This window comes from Eubalaena glacialis, chromosome 7, assembly GCF_028564815.1.
Source record: "Eubalaena glacialis isolate mEubGla1 chromosome 7, mEubGla1.1.hap2.+ XY, whole genome shotgun sequence".
NCBI classification, from domain to species: domain Eukaryota; kingdom Metazoa; phylum Chordata; class Mammalia; order Artiodactyla; family Balaenidae; genus Eubalaena; species Eubalaena glacialis.
In genome coordinates, this window is record NC_083722.1 from 19,948,333 (window position 1) to 19,974,279 (window position 25,947).

Genomic DNA, 25,947 nt, shown 5'->3' on the forward strand with positions numbered 1-25,947 from the left:
TTTTAAGAGAATGGAAAGACAAGCCACAGACTGGGAGAAAATACTTGCAAAATATACCCAACAAAGGGTTTCTATCTATAAAGAACTTACTACTCATTAAGTAGACAACCTTATTTTTTAAATAGAGGAAAGATTTGGACACTTGCAAAGCATATGTACAGATAGCAAATAAGCACGTGAAAAGATGGCAACACAGTCCTTAGGGAAGTGCAAATTAAACCTACAGTGAGATGCTGTTATGTGCCCATCAGAACAGCTGAAGTTTGAAAAACAAAACTTGACCATACCGAGTGTTGAGGATGTGAAGCAACTGGGACTGTCCGGCAGTGCTGGTGGCAATGTTAAATGCCACAGATGCTATCGAACTGTTCAGCAATTTCTTAAAAGTTAAACATACACATTCTGTACGATCCGGCCGTTCTACTCCTAGGTATTTACCTAAGAGAAATGAAAGCATGTGTCCACGTGAAGATTAGCAAATAAAGCCCTTGTGCTCAAAGTCTTATCGTGGATTTGCTTCTAAGAAAATCCAAATGTTGGAGAGAGATGAGCTTACAAGGGACAACAAAGGAAAATAGTAACCATTTGTTGTTGAAATTTTGGTAAGCGATTTTAAAATCATAGCTTAGCATAAAAAGGCCTCAAGGCCCAAATCTGAACCTCTCTTTCTCATCAGAGGCCTGGCATTATTTGACTCTTCTAACTACGTTCATGAATTACTTTGAGGAAAAATTAAAATTCAATTTAAAAAGCACTTGAAAAAAGTAATTTGTGACCGTGACCCAGTTTCTAAAGGGGACTTATGATTTCCGACCCTTATCCTCCCACTGTAAACTGAATTCTAGTTTGAGAAACTCTGCGTTAACACAATTCACAAAATCCACAAAGGATGAAAAGATAACGGTTGCTCAGTAGAACACAGCGTTTCCTGGTTTAAGTTTTGAGAAAATTGCCCCGGAGAGCCTCATGAATCCACGTGATGTGATTAGCATCCCTAACAACATTCCTGTAATAAATACAAGCAAGGATCACCGACCTACACTACTTTTTTTACAGGCCCCTCAGTGAAAGGTAGAAGCATAACGCTAAAGTAAGCTTAGTCAAGGCAAGTCTGTGAAATAGGAAAGTACGTAGTTCAATCTCTGAGGGCTCCGACTTAAGCTAGAGGCAAATGTTAATGTAGTTAGAGACACAAACACGTACACATCCTGTAAGCGCTTCTCCGTAAACATTTTTTGTAACAAAGCTTTTGATGAGGCTGGGCAGTACAAAAGTCAGGTGCAAGCTTTCTTTTACATACTCTCTTAACAGGCAAAATAGGGAGAGTAAAAATCCAAGAGCCTAGCTTTAGGCTGTCTTTAGGTGTCTGAACACATGGTACTCCATCTCTATCCAGAGTTGTGCCAGTGGAGGTAAGCACTGCTCCTATTCAGTGTAAATTCCCCCAAACTGGTCAGCCTGATGTGCAGAAAGATCATGGTCTGGTAGCCAGAACGCAACCTCAGCCAAAGATGCGGCAACCGGAAGGCCGGCACTGAAATAGGGCTGAAAGGATACATATGGGTGGGAGGACAGTGTCCACTGTAGGGTGTGGCCGTGAGTTGGGTTTGGATTTGGCATTTCTGGGTGCCTTAGCTTAATGTCATCTAATAGCCCCCCAAACACACCATTGCTCCTAACAGTTATATAGGTAATGCATCTTCCAATGAATTCTCATTTTATGAACTTAATTTTTATGAGGTTATTTTAAACAGTGGCGCTTTTCATAAGTTTGGTTATTGCAGTAACTATGAAAATGTATATAGAATTTTTCAACTATCTAAAAGAAGACGCTGAAGAATAATGTGATTGGCTTTTGTTATTTATTTCAGTTTTCCAGGGTGATACAACGGTGCAGACAGCTGCATCAGGTAACTGGATTTAGAGAAATTAATTCCTGTGAAAACCAATGAGGAAATACAGCACCTCTGCAAAATTCTCGGGCCATCCAGACCAATTCTCACTAGCCAACATTTGCAAGTGATATTTTAGAGAACTGTAGTCTCTAAGCTCCTGCATACAGGACAGGTTATTGCATGTCATGACAGAGAGAACATAGCAACTCCAAAATTTAACCAGGAGGTTGCTGTTTATGTTACTTTTCATGGTAGGCTCAAGTCTGTTATCAAAAAGATCAACGAGAATAGGAATAAACTGCAAATGTTTGGCTCTTCTCTGGTTGACAGGGTTTAAGTAACACCAAGATGCAACACTCTGGAGCAGCTGAATCTTTATTTTTGGTTCCATCTCGTAATTTTGCAACAAGTGAGCTACTTCTTTCATGTACTCAGCTGCAAAATTTCCAGCAGTTGGTCCTCCTGTAAAACAAGCATTTGCATTTCCAGAAGTATCTGGCGTATCTAGTAGCTAGAGACATTCGAGTGCTCCTGTGTTCATATTCTCGTCGCTATGGATGTGATACTTAGGATATTTTGAGTTTTCCTCTTTCTCCCCCACCCCGTGTGCTGCTGTGAAGATGAGAAAGTGTGTGCTGATCAGCGTGGAGTTATATGAAGAGCACTGGGAGGTCCCTGCCTGCCCAAAGCTCCTCCCTGTTTCCTTCAATCAGGCACCTATGAGTCAGAATTGCAAGATGAATAAAGCCTGGCTGTGTTCACCTAGCAAATCTCCCTCATGGTCTCATTCCTGAGTCTCTGTCTTCAGTACTTGAAAAAGTACCAGAGCATTAGAGCAAACAAAGGAAAAACCAAAAGGCCGAGCTGCAAAGCCAGGGTCTAAATGGTAAGAGAGAGGTTTTTCATGAGTTGTCCATCACTGTCCTATTCTCCTTACACATTTCTCAGCCCAAATCTTTTGCAGATCTGGGACCAACCTGGTGCTTGACTCTACTTCCATCATATACCTGAACCCCAGATCATCCTAGTTCAAATCTCAAACTCCGAGAAGGTCCTAGATAAGAAGGCACTGATGAAGACAATTTAGATGGTGAGGAGAAGCTGGCACAGTTGGCTGGATTCTAGCCACTGGAGTTTTGACCTGGTTTGGATTCCTCTTATTTGCACTACCACAGTCCCATGGTCCCAAGGATATTCTATGCAGTGTAAAGCTTTAGCCAAAGCCTGGGCATAAGCCCTTTCCATTGTTTCCCACCAGTACAACCAAGGCTAAGTAACATCAAGTTAAAGGATTCTGATCCCTTTATAATTAGCTAACTCTTACCCCAAATGGTGACCACAGCTCTACAGGGGACTGAGCCTGCCTCAAGTGGTGGGTGCCATTTACACCCCCCTCACCTGGGTGTTCTCCTGAGTTTCTGTCTTCTCTCTGGTCCTATGCTAGTGGTTCTCAATCATTCTGGTACCTCGGACCCCTTGGTCCTTGAAAACAGTAAATGTTTTCTCTCATGGACACCATTCTGTGAAAGTAGTCTATTAAACTGCATTGAAGTAATTCATTTTCCCATTTAAAAAATAATCGATCTACCAAGGACACTAACAGCTACCAACAAGAGCTTCTAATAAGGCGATGTGTTGTTGAGGATTGTCTATAAAATTTTTTTACATGAAATTTATTAGAAAAAAAAGTGAAGCAAGTTTGGACTTGACAATCAGAGCAGTGTGTCTTTAAATGGTTTACCACTGAATTCTCTAGCCAAGTATACATTGTTGCTTTTCACTAAGGCACCTATTGGCTTTCCTAGTAGGTATTTTAAAAGCCTTAAGTTCTTCATGATTTTTCTGAACTATTGTCTGTGTAATGCATTTTTACAAGATAAAAAATAAAATACCGAGTAGTTGTATCCTGTAAAAGGGTTGAAATTATATCAATTCAGTATAGATTCAATTTTTTCATGATACTGAAAAGTCTGATAGGCAATTTCAGTGTATATGTGTGTATATATGTATATATATATATATACTTTTTTAAAATTAAAAACAGGAAGTACCTAATTAGTAATTTATTTGATGGACACATTCTTTTAAAAACATGAGATCCTTGAGGAGAAAGTAATTAGTAATATCTTTGGCAGTGCAAAGACAAAAAACTAATAATTTAGGCAAAGGAAATGTTATTGGAATGTTAAGACGAGTGCTGTGAGAATCACTCACTGACAGTGTTAGAACAGGTGAAAAGACTGTGGAACACCTCTGTCAGCACAGCTGGTTAAATCAGTACCTGTAAAGGCCAACAGTCCAATTCTATAGGCAGCCTGAGCTCTCTGTTCAAGGGCTAGAGATTTATCCATCAACATATGGCCAAGCACCGCAATTTTTTCTTTGTGAAAAATACTCTCAGCTGTAGGGATGTGTTCTTCCTCCTTTTTAGTGAAAAAGCCCTTAACGACACTCCAGCATTTCTTGAGGCGGTGATACAGCCCCACAAAACATCGATAAACCTGAATCCAAAATTGCGCACAGTAAGCCTGGGTCTTTGCCATTGTGTAAAAAGGCCAAGGGTGCTTAAGTCACACCACTGGCAGTAACAGAAGTGAACAGTCAAGAACTCTGGAATGCATCACTTAGCAACACCATAGAATGGAATACACAAATCCGGGGGAGGCCATGTATGCCTAGATTCTTTCTTCAGCCTAGCATTGAAGGCCTTCTACAGTTTGAGCTAAACCAAGCTTACTTTCACTTCTCTGGTGCACAGAATCTCAGCTTAAACTAAACTGGCTTCCCCTAACACACACTCAGTTCGTTCCTGTCTTTGCGCCTTTGCTTAGGTGACGCCTACTAGGAACTTGCCCATTCTGCTTTGACTGTTCCAACCTGGACTGAACTTTCCATTGAACTTTCATAGTATTATGCCTATTTTGCTTATTTGTTACATAGAGTTTTTCTCTACATCATAGATTTCCTATATTGATCTTATTTTGCTGAGAAAATAGAAGCAATCAAAAAAGAACTTCCATAGCTCTCCCCATCACATCTACCCACCGATCTGCATCTGTGCCCATATCCTCTGGCTTTCCTCCTGTTATACGGATGCCCCCTCCATTTATGCAGATTTCAGCCACTCCTTCTCACTCCATTCAGGGAGACTGCTCACTATTCTTCTCTTGCCTTATTAATTTTTCAATCTCAACCGGGTTCTTTGCATCAACAAACATGCTGTACTTTTTCTCATTAAAAAAATAAAACAACTGTTTTGACTTCATATAGCCCCTCCTCCTGGTTATTGCACATTCACACAATGTGCAATATTCTGCTCCCCTTTATACAAAAACTCTTCAAAGAGTTGCCATACTTGCCGTTTGAAACATTCTTTTTTTTTTTTAATATTTATTTATTTTTGGCTGCGTCGGGTCTTGGTTGTGGCATGCAGGATCTTTCATTGCTAGCGCGGGCTCTTCGTTGCGACACGTGGGCTCCTCTCTAGTTGCGGCGTGAGGGCTCTCTAATTGTGGCATGCAGGCTCCAGAGAGTGCAGGCTCAGTAGTTGCAGCGCACGGGCTTAGTAGCCCCGTGGCATGTGGGATCCTAGTTCCCCGACCAGGGATCGAACCCGCGTCCCCTGCATTGGAAGGCAGATTCTCAACCACTGGGCCACCAGGGAAGTCCCTGAAATATTCTTTTATCCTCTCTTGGATGTACTCCAAATTGGATTTTAACCCCACCATGACTCTACTGAAATTGCTCATCAGGGTCACTGATGACCTTCATTCTGCTGAATCCAATTCTCAGTCCTCAGCATTTGTCACTCGTTTCTCCTTGAAACACTTTTTTCACTTGGCTTCTAAGATGTCATAGTCTTTTAATTCCCTACTGGTCACTCTTCTTTTCCTTTGCTGCTTCCCCCTCTTCTTTATGACCTCTAAATATTGGAGTGCCCCAAGGCTCAGTTCTTGTATCTCTTGTTTTCTATCTATACTTCCTGGAGGAAACAAACCAGTCTCATGGCTTTAAATACCATTCACATGCTGAAGACTCCCAATTTTATATTTTTAACTGGATTTCTCACCTGAACTCCAAACACAATTACTTTCAATCACCAACTTGGTATCTCCATTTGGATGTCTAAGAGGCTTCCCCAACTTAACATGCCTGAAGCAAAATTCCTGGTCTTCTTTATTATTTTTAAATTTAATTTAATTTTTTAATTTATTTAATTAATTTATTTATTTTTGGCTGCATTGGGTCTTCGTTGCTGTGCGCGGGCTTTCCCTAGTTGCGGCAAGTGGGGGCTACTCTTCATTGCGGCGGACAGGTTTCTCACTGTGGTGTCTTGTCTTTGTTGCAGAGCACAGGCTCTAGGCATACGGGCCTCAGCAGCTATGGCATGCAGGCTCAGCAGTTGTGGCCCGCAGGCTCTAGAGCGCAGGTTCAGCAGCTGTGGCGCACAGACCCAGCTGCTCCGCGGCATGCAGGATCCTCCCGGACCAGGCCTGAACCCATGTCCCCTGCACTGGCAGGTGGATTCACAACCACTGCACCACCAGGGAAGCCCCCTGGTCTTCTTTAAATCTCGTGCTTCTCAGTTTCCCTATCTTGGAAGATGGCATTCCTTCCTTCCAGTTGTTCACATTGAACTTTTTGGATTCATCCTTGGCTTTTGTCAGTTTCACATCTCATTTCCAATTTATCAACAAATCCTTTTGGCTCTACTTTCAAAGTAGATATTTAGACACCCTGTCCAAATTTGGGACATTCTACAAAATGTACTTGCTTGTACACTTCAAATATAGTAAGGTGTGGAAGTTTAAAAAAAAGGGGGGGCCCATTACTGTTCTAGAGTAAAAGAACCTGAAGAGGAGAGTTACCATATGACCCAGCAATCCCACTCCTGGGCATATATCTGGAGAAAACTCTAATTTGAAAAGATACATGCACCCCAATATTTATAGCAGCACTATTTATAATAGCCAAGACATGAAGGCAACCTAAATGTCCATCTACAGATGAATGGATAAAGAAGATGTGGTACATATAGACAATGGACTACTACTCAGCCATAAAAAAGAATGAAATAATGCTATTTGCAGCAACATGGATGGACAAAGAGATTATCATACCAAGTAAAGTAAGCCAGACAGAGGAAGAAAAATATCATATGATAGCACTTATATGTGGAATCTAAAATATGATACAAATGAACTTATTTACAAAACAGAAGCAGGCTCACAGACATGGAAAACAAACTTATGGTTATCAAAGGGGAAAGTGGGAGGAGGGATAAATTAGGAGTTTGGGATTAGCAGATAGAAACTATTATAAATCAGATAGATAAACAACGAGGTTCTACTATATAGCACAGGGAACTATACTCAATATCTTGTAATAAACCATAATGGAAAAGAATTTTTAAAAGAATATATATATGTATATATATATGAATCACTTTGCTGTGATTCAGAAACTAACACAACATTGTAAATCAATAAAAAAATTTAATAAAGAAAAGAACCTGAAGAGGCATGACAACTAAATTAAACATGTAACCCATGGCTGGATCCTGTATCTACGTGTGTGCATGCATGTGTGTGAGCATGTGTATGTGTGTGTATGCTATAAAGGATATTACTGGGACAATTGGGGAAACATAGACCTGCATTATCCAATATGGTACCCACTAGCTACATGTGGCTATGGAGCACCTGAAATGTGACTAGTCTGAATTGAGATGTGCTGTAAGTGTAAAATATATACTGTATTTCAAAGACTTAGTATGAGAAAAAGAATGTAAAATATCTTATTAATAATGTTTATATTGATTACAAGTTGAAAGATTTTGGATATATTAGGTTAAATAAAACATATTATTAGAATTAGCTTTCCCTGTTCTTGTTACTTCTTTTCTAGTGGCTACGAGAAAATCTAAAACATCAAGCATGGTCCCTTTCTAAGGTCTTTGTGGTTATTGTTTCTTCTGCCCGGAATGTTCTTCCCAGGGATATCCACATATCCACATGACTGACTCATCCCATCAGTTCCTCAGGCCATCCTCAAATGTAGTTTTCTATTCGGCCTTCCCTGAACACTCTCTTTGAAACTTGTGATCTTTGCCCTATCACATCTCCCACGCCAACATTGGGCAATTACATTACTTTTCTCTGTCTTTTTTTTGGCCGTGCTGCACAGCTTGTGGGATCTTAGTTCCCAGGCCCCCGGCAGTGGAAGTGCGGAGTCCTAACCACTGGACCACCAGGGAATTCCTTCCTTTTCTCTGTCTTATTGTCTCCTCTTTCCAGGATAGGAGCCCCGCAAGGGTAGGGATTTTTATGTCCTCTCATTTTTTTTTTTTCTTCACTGCTATAGCTCCATTGCCAAGAACAGTCCCTGGCATATGCATACCTCATTTATAGTTAAGTATGCAACAAATACTTGTTGAATAAATGAGAAGTTAGAGAACTAGTTTTTAGCAAACAACTGTTGTTCCCTGCAAAAAGTGTACTTAGAACTTTCTCAAAATCCATCATATTTGTTTTATAAGAGATAATGTCCCCAGGAAAATTTCAGGGATAAAAATATTTATTTTTCTATTTGACTAATTTGTTTTTCTGATATAGTGAGAAGTGCTGGTGTTTTCTGCTGACTTTGGTTTACAATTTTACTTTATAATTTTATAAAGTAAGTAAGGTAATTCAGTTAAGCAGTACAGCAACAAACCATATAGGGGAAATTGTTTTTACTGCTGACTCAGTAACTAAGCAATCACTGGTATTTAATGAATCACTTGGTAAATACTCTCAGAGCTGAATGTCAGGGGCTTCTCTGTGATGATGCTGGTGGGGGTTTGGGTTGGGAACATATACAAATAAACAAAGACTCTTTTTAGCCTCAGGGGGCTTACAGTCTCTGCTCATAGATACCACAACTCTGAAACGCAGCTCTGGGACATGGGGTTTGCAGAGTTGCAGTCACGGTGGCATTGCAAGGCATTATCACAAAGTAGAACAAAAAAGCTTAGTTTGGAAACGGTGCAGGCTCTATGTTATGGCCACCTGCAGTAACTACAGCAAGGAAAGCCACCCGTGATGGAAGCAGTACCTTGGCATTAGCAAGGCGTGCACGCGTCTATCGAGATTTCTTCAATTAGGTACCTCTCCTAAAGAAACTGTTTACGCAGGCTGGCGTTGGGAAGACAAAGTTAAGACCTTTGGGTGATAAACAAACACATGCACTGAGAGGCCAAAACGTGGGAGCAGAAAGACCCTGAGCTCACCTCCTCTCACAACCACCAAAATCACAACTATCTGCAGAACAACCATCAGTGCAAAAGACTGGAACCTACCAGAAAAGATCTACAACTAAAGACCTAAAGAAGGAACCACAACTAAATGGGTAGGAGGGGAGGACTGTAATATAATCAAATTCCACACCCCCTCCCCCCACAGACGGCTGACCCACAAGCTGGAGAATAAATACATTGTAGAGGTTCTCCCACAGGAGTGAGGGCTTTGAGCCTCATGTCAGGCTCCCAGCCCGGGGTTCCAGCACTGGGAAGACGAGGCCCCAGAGCCAGCGGGGCTTTATTGCAGGAGCCCCACAGGACAGGGGAAACAGAGGCTTCACTCGTAAAGGGAGCACACGAAATCTCATGCGCACTGGGACCAGGGCAAAAGCAGTTAATTGCTGGGAGCCTGGGCCACACCTACCTGCTGGTCTTGGAGAGTCTCCTGGAGAGGCGGGGTGGGGCAGCTGCAGCTCACCCTGGGGACACAGACGCGGACGGCAGAGAACAGTCAGCTGCCCGAACACTCCTGGCGGCCGACATCTTGGATCCTTAAGACCTGGGGGGGGCGGGGATACAGCCCCGCCCATCAGCAGACAGGCTGCCTGAAGACTAAAGAGCCCACAGCTGCCTCTGGACCCACCTCTGGACACGGCCCTGCCCACCTGAGGGCCAAGACCCAGCTCCACCCACCAGTGGCCAGCCACTGGCCCCTCCCTCCAGGAAGCCTGCATTAAGTCTCCAGACCAGCCTCACCCACCAGGGGGTCAGACACCAGAAGAGAGGAAACCACCATCCCACAGGCCAGACCCTACCCTGGGACCAGCTGGGCCCTGATCCTGCCCACTAGCAGGCCAACGCAGCCTCCTGGACACCCTGGACCCCATACCCAACTGTATCAGGAACCGCCATCCCCAACTCCCCAACGATCTGAAAGGAGTTCTGGGATCCCTGGGCCCTGCAGCCAGACTCCAGGACCTGGCTCTGCCTGCCGGTAGTCCAGCACTAACCCCAGGATCTGGCTTCACCTGCCAGTGGGTGGGCAACAGCCCCAGACTCTTCGGGACCCTGACTCCACCCACCAGTGAGCCAGCACTGGCCTCAGGGCCCCCAAGGATTCCACCACCAGCTACCTTGTGACCAGGCCCCACTAAACAGCAGCCAGCAGCATCTGTACAAGGCAGGGCCTGGCTATCCACCAGACTAGGGGCCAACCAAGCCTACCAGACGGCCCACATAGTCAGCCTGCCACAAAAGAAGGACCCACGCAGCCCTCTTAGGGGGAAGCCGCAGAGCGTACAGCTTGGGTGACAAGAGAGGAGTGCACTGCTGGGACACATAGGAGCCTCCTACGGAAGGCCACTTCTCTAAGGCCGAGAAACGTAACTAACCTACCACAGACATAAAAATACCAATAGCAACTTAGACAAAATGAGGCGGCACAGGAATATGTTCCAGACGAAGGGATATGATGAAATGCAGCTCTTTTTCTCCAGTTAGCATTACAACAAATCTGAGAAGTAAATATCATCCTCATGTATGGATAAAGGAATTTCAAGATAAGAATAAACTCAAGTTGAGAATGAGGTGTAGTGTGTTGTGTAAATACCAACTCAAGAAGGGCATGTGAAAAAAATACACCAGACTCTGAACAGGAGACTAGTAATTCAAAAATAATTTTTATTTTAACTTACATGATTGAAAGAGTGACGAATACAAATGCCACAAAACTAAAAGCACCCCCTTCAACCAAAAATAAAATGCAGAAGTGAATACAAAAGATATGGAAGTACTCATGCAATATTCAAAAAATAAAAAAAAACCCCAAACAACAAAGCAAACAACTCTGTAACATTTGTGATTTGACTTTCTATAAAAAGAATCATTTCAACCATTTAACAGAGACTGTAGACTATACATACTAACTATAGACTGTACAATGTACCTTTAAAATGAAAGATATATGCATATATATAATATTTATAAATTTACAAATATATATATACATTATAACTTCACAGTTGAAAGAACTTATTTGCCAGGAAGCCTGACAATTTTCACTTTAAAATGAAATAAGAGTTGTTTTTAAAGGTCTTGCTAAAATGTAAATATTTAAAATGACATCTAAATGATATTTTATATAAGCACATTCAGAGAACAGTTGATATTCCACAGTTCAAATTACACTCACACATATTTTGATATCTTGGCATATCCCACCTTGTACACGCTTAAGAGGAAGAAAAGTTATTTAATAAGAGCTACTGAATGGACTTGTACTTTATTTAAAGGACTTGCTATCCTGATATGGAAGAAATATGGGAGCTGTTGGTTTAACTGTTTGGCCAAAGGATCCTATCCAGTGATGAATGATTTCTCTGGGGGCAGTGACGATCATTCAGGGCATTCTTCTTCCTAACCTTACGGTAATTTGTATAGAAGAAAAGACCACTGTTAATGACCCTCTGCTTCCACCCCATTAGGATTCCTCCAACTTCTATGTTCTTCTACTTCAAGAAGCATCATAACTTTCTGAATTAATCACAGCTGTCTGAAAACTTCTCGGTTTGATTTGTCTTAGCAGCAAAATACCTCTATTGTAAAAGTATCATTATAAAATGGCTCTTGTTTAAAAAAAAAAAAAGCTTAAGTTTTGAGTATCTTTTTAAAATGAGTATGGGTATAATCTTATTAAGGTAGTTTTTAGTGATCTACCCATCTTTTTTACCATAATGGAAACATGCCTTTGGAATTTTCACGATAGACAAAAGAAACAAGAGAAATAGTGGAGGCTTGAAAAAATGAAATTAAAAAAATATATAAACTCTTACAATATGTCCTTTTACCAGGTTCTGCAGGCAAACTTTTACTTGAAGAAATCTTTTTTTTTGCTTTGCACTTAAGGTAAAATTAGGTAGCTAAAGGGGCCACTCAACCCTGAGAACACAACAGAGGAAAAACTGCAAGGCATATGATATTTATCAAAGTATCATGTGACTATTTCAAGCTTATAGAAGAACTTCCAAAAATGTATAAAGACGGCTGTTTTAAAATCCCATACACACTAGATAAGACAGACTCTTTTACTAAGTATTGTCAGACGCAATCAACCATGTAATCTACTGAAATATACATAGCCCTATTCTGTTGGCTGAAGGAAAAGCAGATAAGTACTGTAAAAGGGGATTTTGAATTCCTCCCATAACATGTTAAATTTCCAGACAACCTCAACAACTTCGAGCTAAGTCACAGCACCATCTTGATTAACAGGGCCATTTATTAAGACAGCTGTTAGGCAGAGTTAACTTGTAATTAAAAGGCCGTGGCAACTTCACTTGCATGACGACCTCCAACTTTAACACAGTCTCGAGGAAATTTGTCCAACTGTTCATATGCCAGCCGCCCATCTTCTCCTGGATATAGAGCATCAAAAATGAATACCAGTTTGAACTTTTTTATTCATCACTCAGAATAATAAATTAATACCAGTTGTTTAGGTAGGGGTCGCTATATTTTGCTAAGGTTGACTTTAGGTGAGGAAAAGTCATCTTTGGCTATTCTTAATTATGTTGTTTTCTAGGTAATGTTTAGAACAACCAAGAACTTTTGAGCTAATGCCAGAGACTAAAAGAATGTGAAACACAGTAGACGTCCTATGGGCATTTGATGTCAATAACTTCACATAATAGACTTATTCCTGAGAAATTATATGGATTATATTTTAAGTGCATTAGCGATTTCAATATGGCTAGTCCTTGATTTCAGTGCATTGAACTTTTACATAACTTTCACTTTTATACATTAGATATTGGTACATCCAAATGATCTGTCATAAAATCAAGTTTAGGCTTTCAAACTTCTGCTAAAAAATTATTCTTTGCCCTGTACACATGTAGTGATGCTGTCTACCAGCCAACAACTAGGCCGGTTCTATCAGTAGTACCATCTTGAACAGCCAACATGTATTTGCAAATTATTTGAATATTTTACTCCATTTTTCCTATTTAAGAAAAAATGATTAGAAAATGGGAAAATGAAGTACAGATAACTAGTGATAAGAAACAGGCTTTCATACATTTAATACAAATGAGACAAAGATGCAAATAATTAATTGTGCTCAATCAGAAGTTCACTGTGAAGAAAAACAGAAGAAAAGATTCCTTGAAATGCTGGAAATACACTGATATTAGTGGGTTTTAGAAAAGGAGTGTAATCATGGATTTTATAATATATTGCCTCTATATATGTATAATTTATTGGATATAAAGGCCTTTCAATAAACCAAAAGTCTGTTTTTGGTTGTTTTTATTTTCAGTACATTTAACTTCTTCAGTAATACATTAGATACAAAAGTAGAGATTTGCGTGTATTTAAAAGAACTTTGTAGTGAACTATTCTATAAGCAAAAGCCATCAATTTTTAGATTCTTTTGTTGATTGTTTCTGCATGCCTTGACTTTTCTGAGGCAAACGCTATTTTTTCCCTAATTCAATAGTTTCCAACTTTTTCTTACCTTGGAGTAGAACCCTTTATTTGAAACAAAATATTTATGCAAAACCCTGGATATAAAACATTAACAGCAATGCCTTTCTGGTTGACGATAGTGGGAGGAGCACATTTATACCATACTCTCTGCCCGCTCACACACACCCCTGTGGATGCCTAGGCTAATGAATGCTACTTAAAAACCCAATAATACCAGGCTAGTTCCTAGTTTGCTCACAGGGAGATTCCAATTTAGAGGTCTTCAGTTCTTCCTCCAGTAACCTACAGCATCCAGGTGACCTAGAGGGTCAGGATTCCATTGCAGTGCTTGACTGGGTCTGGGTGTCGTGGGTGAGTTATGCAAACCTAGCATGCCTCAGTGTGCCCCTCTGTAAATTGGGATTAACTGTCCCTCATAGAGTCTCAGGAGGATTAAATGAGCTAATGCATGTAGATCCCTCAAAACAGTGCCTGGCACGTGTTACCCAATATTCTTTAGTGACACAACCCGGGCCGGGGTTTCAGGGCACCTCACTGTTACTAAGATTCAGTTTTCAGGGGCTTGGATCTGCATTGGCTCCTCTGCTAGTCCGTTTAACAGCCCTGTGAAGTAGGCAGGGTGTTGGAGGAGAAAGAGCTTGAGCTTTGGGGTGTCAGGCAGTGTGGTTCCAAACAAGACTGAGGTCCAGCCGGGACGCACTGGAACGGCCAGAGCCACGGTGAAAACTGCTGTGTCCAACAGAGAGGCCACCAGCCTCAGGTGGCTGTTTACATTTCAATGGTAACTACTCAAAATTAAACTTTAATTCCTCAGGCATAATAGCCACGTTGAACTGCTCAGCTGCCACGTGTGAATACGTCCTGCCGTCTGGGACGGTGCATACAGAGCAGCCCCATCATCACAGAGGGGTCTACTGGACAGCTCTGGGTTCAAATATTGAAGTAATTCCATACTGGTTGGTAAACAGTGGCTGCTCGGAGCCCCTCGAATTCCCTGTGACAACCCTCAGCCCTTTATCATAGAGTATCTTTTACCAATTCCCATCAAAAATACTATTTTCACTATATTAATTCAGTCGTCTGTGTGAGATAAAAATACACCAGTATTTGTGTCTTAGGGTCAAAGGAAATTCATAACATTGAGCTCAGAGGTTCTCAACCTGGGAGGCTTTTAATAATCCCAGTGCCGAGGCCCAGCTCAGACCAACAAGAGCAGAATCATCGGAAGTGGAGCCCAGGTACGGGCGTATTTTAAAGGTTCCCTGGTGATTCCAATGGGCATCTAGTGTTGAGAATCATGAACCGGTGGCGTGGTGGGCTATGGGGGCTTTGGGGAGCCACATCCGTAAAGAGTTAAGGTGAAGCAGGTGTGATGACCAACCCTGGAGATACGGCTGTCTGTGCAGCTGAACTGGATCTGGATCATCTACAGGGATGAGCCTCCTCAGGTTACAGTGGGAAGAGCAGTGTTGCTGGCTATGCCTTCCTTCATTGTTATTTCAGGACACTAAAGGATAAAAGCAGTTCAAACTAATAATACCCTGGGCACATTTTTAGGGAATTAAATAATTTCTATGCCTAAAGCAAGCCGTGAGGAATTACTGTTTTATCCTTTAAACACACATATGTTGGCTAAGATTTCCATGCGTTGCATGATATATCAACAGCAGAATGAAGCCTTATTAAACCCTAAGAAAGAGCACCGAACAAAGAGTGTGATTGCCACGGTGACTGTAAGTGCCATGAGAGTCCTCCTTACATTCTTAAACTGCTACTAGAGTCACACTAGGGCAGCGGCTTTTTCCCAACTAGTATTACTGAGCGGATTATATTTGAGGACTTTGAGGAGTATAGTATTTATACTTGGAGTGAAGTGAAGGAGAAGGGTTATTTGGATAGTCCAGAGAAAAATAAATACTTCATTTCTTTTCTTTGGTGTCGGGGCTCGGGGGCAATAGGCCCACAGGGCAATCAGAGGTTAACCTGAGAGTCTGGGGGAGGCTGTGGTACGTGGGGGATCATGGCATCCTGGGGAACCCATCACTGTCTTCCAGGTAGTGCCAACCCCGACCTGGCAATCCAACCTGGATTCCTGACTCTGACCTCTGCTTGACAGTTTGATTTCTATGTTCTTGATTCCAAATAGTGCCCAGACTGTGAAACCAGCTAGAAAGGCTCCAGAGAGCAACCTTCTCCCTCAACATCCAGATAGTTAGAACGAGGAGCTGGGGTGAGATGGAAATTGATCAGTCATACTGTATGTGTGTGTATGTGTGTGTGTGTGTGTGTGTGTGTATAAGTGTGAGCCGATAGCCTATAGGGGAAAAATTGCTAAAACAAGGCACATGAAACTTTTCCTTACCATTCCCTTTGAGGGTGTCAGAAATAAACAATCATGTAAAAAAAAAAAAAAAAAAAACTCACCAAGAGATAAGAGAGTTTCCGAGGCCACGTTTCTGATTTCTTCAGTATCAGACTGACACAATGTCACCAGCATTTTAATGCTTTCAGTAGCCTACAAGGAGAAAATAGTTAAAATAGTGTTCTGACATTTATGTGTGGGATTACTTGAGACTTAGCGTTTCGTAGCTGGTAGGGACCTTAAAAACCCAGGGCTTCCCAAACCTAGTTGAGTATCAAGATGACTTAGGGAGCTCTTGTAAAAGTACAGATTCCTGGGTGCCACTCCAGACACACTGTATTAGAACTTCCTGGGGTGGAGGCCAGGATTTGTACTTGTGGGAGCTCTGATGATCAGCTAAGTTCCTATTTCACAGGGGACTCCAGGCCCAGAGAAGTGAAGTGACCAGGCTGCTTTTCCAGAATAGAATCCAATTCTCTTAGTTCTTTCTACTGTATCTCATTCCCTCCAAAACAGCTCTAATGTAAGAATTCCTAATTTTAGTCTATATACTAAAATAGAGGAGGGGAATAAAGATCAAGGATGGGAATTCTTCTCTTTGTTTATTCCACAAACATTTACTGAGCACTCTGTGAACCAGGCAGTTCACAGGGTCTGGGAGACTCAAGCCAGGAACATGACATGGTCCTGGCCCTCAGGAGTTTACAGTCTGGTGGAAAGACAGACCGTGAAACAAGTAAACTAATTATTATGATGAATGATAGGCTGAGCCAGGGTGGTAGGGCAGAACACGACTGGGAAATGCAGCCTGGTCTGATCAGGGAAGTCTTCCTGGAGGAAGTGATATCTTAGAGGAGTTAATCAAGTTTGGGCACATGGTAGGGTGTGTGTGTGTGTGTGTGTGTGTGTGTGTGTGTGTGTGTGTGTGTGTGTGTAGTGTTTGGGGGTGTGGAGAAGGAAATACATTCTAGGTAAGGGGAATAGCTTGTTACAGGGTCCAGATCGAGGGGAGGCTTATAAGCCACATTAAAGATTTTGGACATCATTCTAAGATCATGGAAAGCCATGTAAGAGTTTTAAGAAGGAGTTGTCTTTTATTCTGAGCTTTCTAACTGCAGTGGAGAGGATGGACTGCAGGGAGGCAGAAAGACGAGTGGGAAGGTAGCTTGAATCCAGGTGAATAGAGTGGGGATAAAGAGTGGACAAATTCCGGCTACTAAGGAGATAGGATCCGCAGGCTGAGGAGGCTGGTTGGATGTGGAGGATGAGGGGGAGGGCGGGGTCACTGATGGCTCCTAGGTTTCTGGCCTGAGCTACTGAGAGACGGGTGTACAATCCACTAAGATACCAGAGACTAGAGGTGGGGGTGAGATGGGTGGAGTTTGAGGTGACTTCCTAGGGGAGATACCTAAGAGCAAGCTGATCAGAGATGGGAAGGGAAGCCCTGGACTGGAAATACGAGGAATTATTAGCATAGAGATGATGATGGAAAACGTAGGCGTTCATGTTTCCCCAGGGAGGACTCAGAGGGAGAAGAGGGCCCAGCAGGTGTCTCTACAAACACCAGTATTGAAGGCAGGTAGTCGAAAGAGAGCCTGCTATGAAATAAAATGCTCTTCCTGTCATTTTGAGGAGTTGATATTGGGTAACAAATTACAGTTTTCTTTTCTGGAAGAAAGGTAGGCTTATGAAATGGTAGCTGCATGGGTAGACTATGGTTTATTTTAGCCCAGTAAGACAGATGGGGAACCTAAAATTGGAGGGCCACTGGATTTGAGGACCTTGACCTCTCAAGCTTGTTTTCATTTTGATAATAGGAAAGAAAAATGTCGGCTGTCTGTTTGCTATCATTAATTAAAAAAAATTTTTTTTCCCTGACAAGTTAACAAGAGTTGATTGGTTGAGTCTGCACTGTTTTTCACATCATGCTGCATGGAGCCCCTTTCAGGAGCTAGGGGGCTGCAGATGGTTTAGAAAGAGGTCTTTTAGTCAGCCCAAAGGATCCTATCCTCTAGGAGAAAAAGGTAAAGGAGAGGAATTGGTGGTCCCAGACTCTGGATACGCTAGACTTTAAAACTGTAGCTTTTTTTTTTTTTTTAGTAGATTTATTTATTTACTTTTTTATTTATGGCTGTGTTGGGTCTTTGTTACTGTGCACGGGCTTTCTCTAGTCGCGGTGAGCGGGGGCTGCTCTTCGTTGCGGTGCGCGGGTTTCTCATTGTGGTGGTTTCTCTTGTTGAGGAGCATGGGCTCTAGGCGCGTGGGCTCAGTAGTTGTGGCACGTGAGCTCAGTAGTTGTGGCGCACAGGCTTAGTTACTCTGCGGCATGTGGGATCCTCCCAGACCAGGGCTCGAACCCGTGTCCCCTGCATTGGCAGGCCGATTCTTAACCACTGGGCCACCAGGGAAGTCCTAAAACTGTAGCTTTTATGGTAAGCTTCACAGCATGTAAATCCACAAAAACTGGTGCAGATCACTTATCCTCATGTCTTAATTTATGTTAACTCTATATCAGAGCTATCATCACCGACCTGTCACTGTATATCAGGAGAGCACCCAAGTACACAGCAACCACTCTGGGCTTTTTTTGGCCACCTCAAGGTAATTTTGTGACCAAGTAACAAGGAAGGCAAATTTTCCCAGAGCTGTTTTTCTTCACAGGTCATTAACTTTTTCTTTTGAGGTGTTAATCCCTTCCTTCATGTTCCATCAGGCCTGCAGGTCCTTGCACCAACCCAAGAGTTCAGCAAATTTTAAGGTGTGGCCTTTTCATTCTTTTCTCAAGGATGATTAATCTTACATTTTGTGATTAAGGTCGGTCAAACACTAAATCTTGACTACTGAAAGGCAAGCTCTTTAATGTTGGCAATTCTCAGCCCTTTTTTCATTTACACCTCCCTCTGACACAATTAAGATTGATGAGCTGCTTAGTAAAAAAGAGTTGTCTGGGAAGGATTTGGGAGTTTATTGGCACACTGGATTTTACTACTTCTTTGCCAATTTTATTTGTCCCTGCTATTTTTTTGTACACAAGAAAAACTGATGAAATCAGCATGTCATCTCTTTTTTGGGATGGGAGATACTTTTCTTTTTTTTTTTTTTTTAATTTATTTATTTATTTTTGGCTGTGTTGGGTCTTCGTTGCTGCACACGGGCTTTCTCTAGTTGCGGCGAGCAGGGGCTACTCTTCGTTGCAGTGCGCGGGCTTCTCATTGCGGTGGCTTCTCTTGTTGCGGAGCACGGGCTCTAGGTGCACGGGCTTCTGTAGTTGCGGCATGCGGGCTCACTAGTTGTGGCTCACGGGTTCTAGAGCGCAGGCTCAGTAGTTGTAGCGCACAGGCTTAGTTGCTCCGCAGCATGTGGGATCTTCCAGGACCAGGGCTTGAACCCGTGTCCCCTGCATTGGCAGGCGGATTCTCAACCACTGTGCCACCAGGGAAGCCCTGGGAGATACTTTTCTAACAGTCATTCTGAGGCAAACTGATTCCTGTGGGCTATTGAGAAATGGAATTGCTGTCTGAAACGTATTGACTTTAACAAAACTAAGTTACATTTAGGTACTAAATTTGGGGTTGGTAGATGCAAACTATTACGTTTAGAATGGATAAACAACAAGGTCCTACTGTATAGCCCAGGGAACTATATCCAATCTCCTGGGATAAACCATAATGGAAAAGAATATTTTAAAAAGAATGTATATGTGTATAAAACTGAGTCACTTTGCTGTACAGGAGAGATTGACACAACATTGTAAATCAACTCTACTTCAGTTAAAGAAAAAGACAAAAAGGACTCCCAAACTAATATACAGTGTAAAGGAGAGGAGAAATGCTGCTAAAGCAGGTACTTCCAAATACAGAAAGAAAGCTGTTCTATGCACCTGGCTTAGTCTCAAAGCTGACCTGCCAGGGGCTCTGAGGCTGAGCCTTACCTTCAGGCTTTTCAGGGCCAGGCAAGCTCCCTTCTGGAGCCAGAGGTCAGTCTTTGTTAGGGCTTCACAGTAATAGAGCAGGGCCTGAAAAAGAAGAAAGGACGCTGTGAAGACACTTCGATTTGTTTGTAGTTTTAGATGTATATATCATTTTTACTCCCTGAGATAAGCTACAGATAAAACAAGACATTTTGCACTACCTTCAGAACAAAAAAAAAAATCCATTAAAATTCATGTTTATTAAAAGAGCTGTCTCTTTACTCAATTCATCATGCCTTCTATTCTATGACTGGAATCACATAATACATGGCCTCTCGTGTCTTGCTCTTTCAGTGGGGGTGACGGTATTCGGCCCATAGAAGAGAGTTTTGAGCAAATTCTACCAAAAGATCAGAACTTTGTAGGAAAGAACAATATGAAGTTCATGCTCTTGGGCCAAAATGGCATTAGAATGGAATATCTTCCTGTGAGTACATCCCACCACATGCTAGCTTATGTAATGCCTTAGAAAAGTTAAGCAAACTCTTCTCAGAGTTCAATATCGACCTCCCCAAGGACAAGAAGGACCAAGTTTGATTTTCTTGAGCTGATCTGGAGGTTGACATGAATTGATTTTTAGAATGACTGTTCAAGTTGTAAAGGGCTCCCAGAGGACCGAGGCCCTTGCTTGTACTGGGCCCCAATGTGCTTGAATTTCAGATGTTTATTATACCTGGATGACTGTTGAATTAAAGCCAAGAGAGGTAAACTGCCTCTTCCCTAGCATCAGGAGTGATGGCTTTTCAAATTAAAAATATTCTAGCTCTTTGACCCAATAGTTTGATGACTTAACTCCAATCTACTCATAAGAAATGCATGTGCGTGAACATACATATGTATGTTCATCATAATATTTTTCAGAGTTGGAAACTACACAAATGCTCATCAATATGGAATAAGAAAATAATGGGTTATTCATATACTGAGATGCCATTTATCCATCAAATAGAATGAAGTAGATCGATACGTTCTGCCATGGAAAGAAAATAACCATGATATATTACATTTAAAAAATCAGTTGCACAACAGAATAGTGTGATCTCATTTAAGAAAAAAATAATTATCCATGTTAGCATGGATAAAATAGAAAAAATCTGAAGGAATGTACACTAAGTTATTAACAGTTTTCTCCGGGGGCTGGACCTACAGGTACTTAACTATTTTCAGTATATTTTTGCAGTTTAAATCATTTTACAGAATATATATTATTAATAAGTGAAAGAAAATTATTTTTATAAAGGAAAAGATGACAAACTATTAATAGTAAATGGCATAAAATTAAACAAGCTTCTGCCTTGATGTCCATCATTTCATGCCCTACCTTTTCCCTGAAATGCTCGTTTCTGGAGGCTGCTGCCAAGTAAAGCATCACAGCCTCACTAACTCCACTGTCATCCCCGGTTAAGAGCAGAGCCAGAGTCCCGAGTATTTCCTGCTGGGCCGGGAGGCTGCTGGGTGCAAGGTCACTCATGGCCTGTAGCAGTTTTTCATCTCTCAGTGACTGCAGAGTCTGAACCATGGAAACTGGAGAGTGAGAAGAAAGCAGAGGTCACCTTCTGACAGTAAAGGAACATGCTCATTAAAAATATAAATAAGACTCAAGGATATACATAATAACAGACCCAAGGATATATGAAAATCAGCATATTAGAAAGGCGATGTTTCCAATTAGTGAGAAAAGGACAGATTATTCAAATAGCTGTATCAAGGCAAATGAAGAATCATATGAGAAAAAAGTGAAAGGGGATTTCCACCTCATAATGGCTACTATAATAACTTAGAGATGAATTAAACAGTCACCTGTAAAAATAATAGTGAAGAAAATACAAGTAAACAGTTTTTACAGTGTTCTTTTTTTACTGTCTTTTTATTTTTAAAGTCTTCACTGAATTTGTTACAATATTGCTTCTGTTTTATGTTTGGTTTTTTGGCTGTGAGGCATGTGGGATCTCAGCTCCCCAACCAGGGATTGAACCCGCACCCCCTGCATTGGAAGGTGAAGTCTTAACCACTGGACCGCCAGGGAAGTCCCCAGCCCCCTGTATTTCAGTCATACTTGCCTGGCAAAACCCTGACCCTGAATGACCCCTGACTCAGCCTTCTCTCTGTCTGCACTCAGGAAACTGGACCCTGATGGAAAAATCCAGTCGGTTGGAATATGGGGACAATATGATAAAAAATAGGATTCTGAGTTCCATTTGGACAAATTGACCATGCTCTATGTACTCTAATCCTTAACTAGACATCCAGCATGGGCATCCATTAGCCACAAAAACATCAGGATAAGAGTGTATCTGGTCCGTGCAGATGGGAAAATATAACCTAAAATTCACATTCCATTGATAGAGCCACATCCTCTACACATGAACAAATTTGTGAATGATCAAGAGTTTTTTGCTTTAATTTCCTATTTCTCCTGTTGTGGTTGTTCTGGTAACTTCACTGTTTTATAAATAAACACTCTAGTAAAAAGTCTCCAGATAATATTATGTATAACAGCTAAATAAGTAACAGAAAACAACCTAAACATTCAACAATCATCAAATATATTAGTATGCATCTAAATGCAGGGATATTACAAAACTAAAAAATGTTTCAAGGAATTAATAACATGGGATATAATGTCAAATTAAAAAACCAGGATATAATATTCTATAATGAGTAATCACAATTTTGAAATTTAAAACCAGTGCACAAGCAACTGAAAAACACATTATATTTTAAAAATAGGAGAATAGGTGATTTGAATCTCTTCCTTCATACTTCTCCATGTTTTCTAAATTTTTTTTTTTTTTTTTATAATGAAGGGCTTTTCTTTGTATAAAGAAAGGGGAAAAAAAGATAAGCAAAGGCTTAGAGTTCTTCCCATGGTCATTCTCCAGGGCTGTGTAACAGGAGGAAGGGGATGCGGTTTTAGGACCCCAGGGTCTCACTCTGTTATGCTCTTCATTTCTTGATTCTAAATTTGTCACAATCTAAATCGATTTTCTAAAAAAAAAAAAAAAAAAAAAAATCAAGTTTCTGAGTAAATTTCTATATTATTCAGTTTCCATCAGAGGTGCCTCCTGCCCAGGCTTGCCCTCTCTGGCACTCTGGGCTAGCATGGCTATTCGGGGGTGGGGAGTGGGAGCTAAGCACAGACGCCCGTGCTCAGGGTGGAGTGGCCTTGGGTGGAGGGAGATTTTCTTCTGCTCCCTGTGATGCCAATCACCGTGCTGGAACATGGTGCCGCAGGGTTTAATGTTCTGGAAAGAGAAGGGCTGAGCCCGGGTCTGGGTCAGGGCCAGAAGTGTTTCTGCCACTAGCGCTGTGCCAACCTGTCTACTCCCAAGAACACCACTCACTCCCTCCCTTCCCCCCCCCCCCACTGCCCCATTGTCAAGCGTGGGTGGAGAAATAGAGCACAAACTTGGGAACCAGAAACCAGCCCCTTACTGCCTGGCTCCACTCCCAAAGAGGTTTTCACTCACTGCAGATACTGATTTTATTTCTTATATTCGAAGGGCCACATGAGAAGGCCATAAGGAGCTTCATTGCCGCACCCCTGCGTTGGTGCCTGTTCTCTTCAATCCCTGGATGTGAAGCCTTAGATTTGGTTTTTCATCTTTACCTCCTTTCCCTTCCCAATCTGTCACCCCACTGGCCTTCTTCTGAACCTCACTTCTGCTTAGTATTATGAAAGCACCACCAAAAAGAGCAACATAAAATAGCACTGCCTGCGGGCTTGATCCTACAAGTGGCAAATACATTAACGAGGGAAAGAAATTACAGCAGTCTTATATCATTTACCAGCTTCCTGTTAACGGTACACCCCTGCTGGATGACTGGGATGTGCTTAGCAAATCCCTGGTTCATTGCCAAGGGGCTTACTAATGTTAAAGGTCCAGAAGTCATTTAAAAGGCGAATCTTAGCCCAGCTGTTGACTTGGGGGAAAAAAAATTACCATCACTAAAAACTATGACTAGAAAGACCAGGGATCATTCCAAACTGAGCCCCACACACTGTGACCAAAGAACGCGTCCCACCTTGCTTGGCCAGCTGGTTCAGATAACTCTCTAGGTCACTCACACCGTGGCTCGTAAAGTAACTGTAATACTGGAAAACAGTGATGACTTCGGAGGAGAGGCTGGAGGTAAGCAGGGGCTCAGCCCGGTCCAGGATTTGGGACACCAGTGTGCGAAACACTATTTGGAAGGGGAAGATACGGAGCAGCTTTTAAGAAACATGATCAATCATTCATTCATTCACTCATTCGTCTTTCTATTGTGGTACATGACAGAGTGAAGTCTGTAAAGTGAAATCAGTGTACAGCCAGATGATTTTTGCATATCTATACACCTGTATAGCTTGTCATTTGGATCAAGATACAGAACACTGCTAGGACTCCATTAGGTTTTCTTGTGCCCCTTTCCAGTCTATAGTTACCCACCTATCCCCACCATAGGCAACTAATAATCGAACTTCTATCAATATATGAGCTTTATCTGTTCTTGAGCTTCATATAAATGGAACTATATAGTATGTACTTTTTGTATCTAGCTCCTTTTGCTCAAAAAATATCTGTGAGATTCATCCAAATTGTTGCTTGTAGCAGTAATTTATTCTTTTCGAAAACTGCTATGTAATACCCTATTGTATGACTATATTACAATTTATCCATGTTCTTGCTGATGGGCATTTGACTTGTTTCTAATTTCTGGCTCTTGTGAATAAAGCTGCTATTAAAAAATGAGCATAAGCACGTATTTCTCTTGACACATTTAGGAGTGGAATTGCTGGATCACAGGTAGGAGGATACACATTTAGTTTTCATAGACACAGCCGAACAGTTTTTCCCAAGTGGTTATGCCATTTGACACTCCTGTATTGCTGACATTTTAATGAAAAAAGGATACGTACTTCAATAGCAACACAGACATATAGTCCTTTTCAAAGTCACTGCTGATATTCAGAATGAAAACATGTTCAGTGTCTTTCTTTTCTTCGATTTTACTGAGTAGGTGATGTTTTCTCTGGAGGGTAAGCCCCTTCTCAGGGCTCGCTGCGGGGAAAGTGTTGAGGGAACCTCTCTAGCGCTCACTCTCAAAACAAACGACAGAAATGTTTCCCTTGCTCCTGCTGCCCTGTACCTGGGTCTGCGAGTCCGGGATAGTCTCTGTTGACAGTTCTGGCAAAGCTGGCTTCTAGCTGCTTAATCACTCTGTCTGCTGAGCTGTGGTAGACCCCAGCCGGGCTGCAGCACTTGGTCCAGAATGACAGCAAAGACAGCTTTTTGTGAAATTCTGGTATGGCTGGAATAGAAGAGCAACCCCCCATCCCATGATACATGTTTTGAAGAAATAGATGAAGAGATGGACCTGGGTGAGGATGGGGTAGGCATCACCAAGGGCCTTCCTTTTTTTTTTAAAGACTGTTTTTTAATCAGGACTACAGGATTCCTCTGTCGTTGGCAGGTGTCCCGGGGGCAAAGAAGTTGAGATGAGGATCTCATCCAGCCTGGGCAGCAAAGAAAATGCAGCAAAAGCAAAGCTGTTTGCTTTAGGTGATAGAAAACAGCAGGTCTACCCTTGGGAGAAGGTCCAATCATCTCATCTCCTATAACTTAACAGCAAAAAATGTACAGGATCAGAGACTCAAACCTCAGGAGACTTTTCTGCAGGGGGTGCAACAGAGCAGAGGATGACTGAAGGAGTTTTTTCACCCTGCCCAGGCGGCTCTCTGACTGAAATGATTGAAGAGCCATATGCCACGGTCAGCATTTCACTCATGTGGCTGTGATCATGCAGAGGGGCCTGGGGGAGGAACGGACAGGAGTCTGAATGTCCTGCCCCTTTTCACATCTCTCAGAGACCTGCCAAGGTCACCTGCTCCTGGGAGGACCGGAAGCAGGAGGCAGGAATGTATAGAAAGAACCTACAGGGTGTTTTAAGCTTAATCGGAGATAATCCAGAAGAT

At 41.9% G+C, this 25,947-nt stretch overlaps 2 protein-coding genes across 2 annotated transcripts in view; both read right to left on the reverse strand.

Moving 5' to 3' along the window:
- Positions 1-1,929: 1,929 nt before the first annotated feature.
- Positions 1,930-4,438, reverse strand: ARMH2 (armadillo like helical domain containing 2). The gene is made up of 2 exons (XM_061194880.1): positions 4,177-4,438; positions 1,930-2,357 (listed from the first exon to the last, which is right to left on the reverse strand). Exons 1-2 carry the CDS (start codon positions 4,436-4,438, stop codon positions 1,930-1,932), a joined length of 690 nt encoding a protein of 229 aa, XP_061050863.1.
- Positions 4,439-12,486: 8,048 nt separating this feature from the next.
- RIPOR2 (RHO family interacting cell polarization regulator 2) overlaps positions 12,487-25,947 on the reverse strand; it is an 84,183-nt gene continuing 70,722 nt past the window's right edge. The window contains exons 18-23 of the mRNA XM_061194881.1: positions 25,122-25,283; positions 24,018-24,176; positions 21,313-21,515; positions 19,953-20,036; positions 16,084-16,174; positions 12,487-12,587 (exon numbers count right to left, since the gene is read on the reverse strand). Coding sequence (XP_061050864.1) covers positions 12,487-12,587; positions 16,084-16,174; positions 19,953-20,036; positions 21,313-21,515; positions 24,018-24,176; positions 25,122-25,283 — 800 coding nt within the window. The remainder of the gene's footprint in view (positions 12,588-16,083; positions 16,175-19,952; positions 20,037-21,312; positions 21,516-24,017; positions 24,177-25,121; positions 25,284-25,947) is intronic.

Bases quoted from the DNA above. Each gene is read 5' to 3' on its own strand.
- ARMH2 (XM_061194880.1), bottom strand. From the start codon at position 4,438: ATGGCAAAGACCCAGGCTTACTGTGCGCAATTTTGGATTCAGGTTTAT. The intron at 2,358-4,176 runs GTACTGATTTAA...CTTGTTTTACAG, and splicing joins TGGACTGTTGGCCTTTACAG to GAGGACCAACTGCTGGAAAT.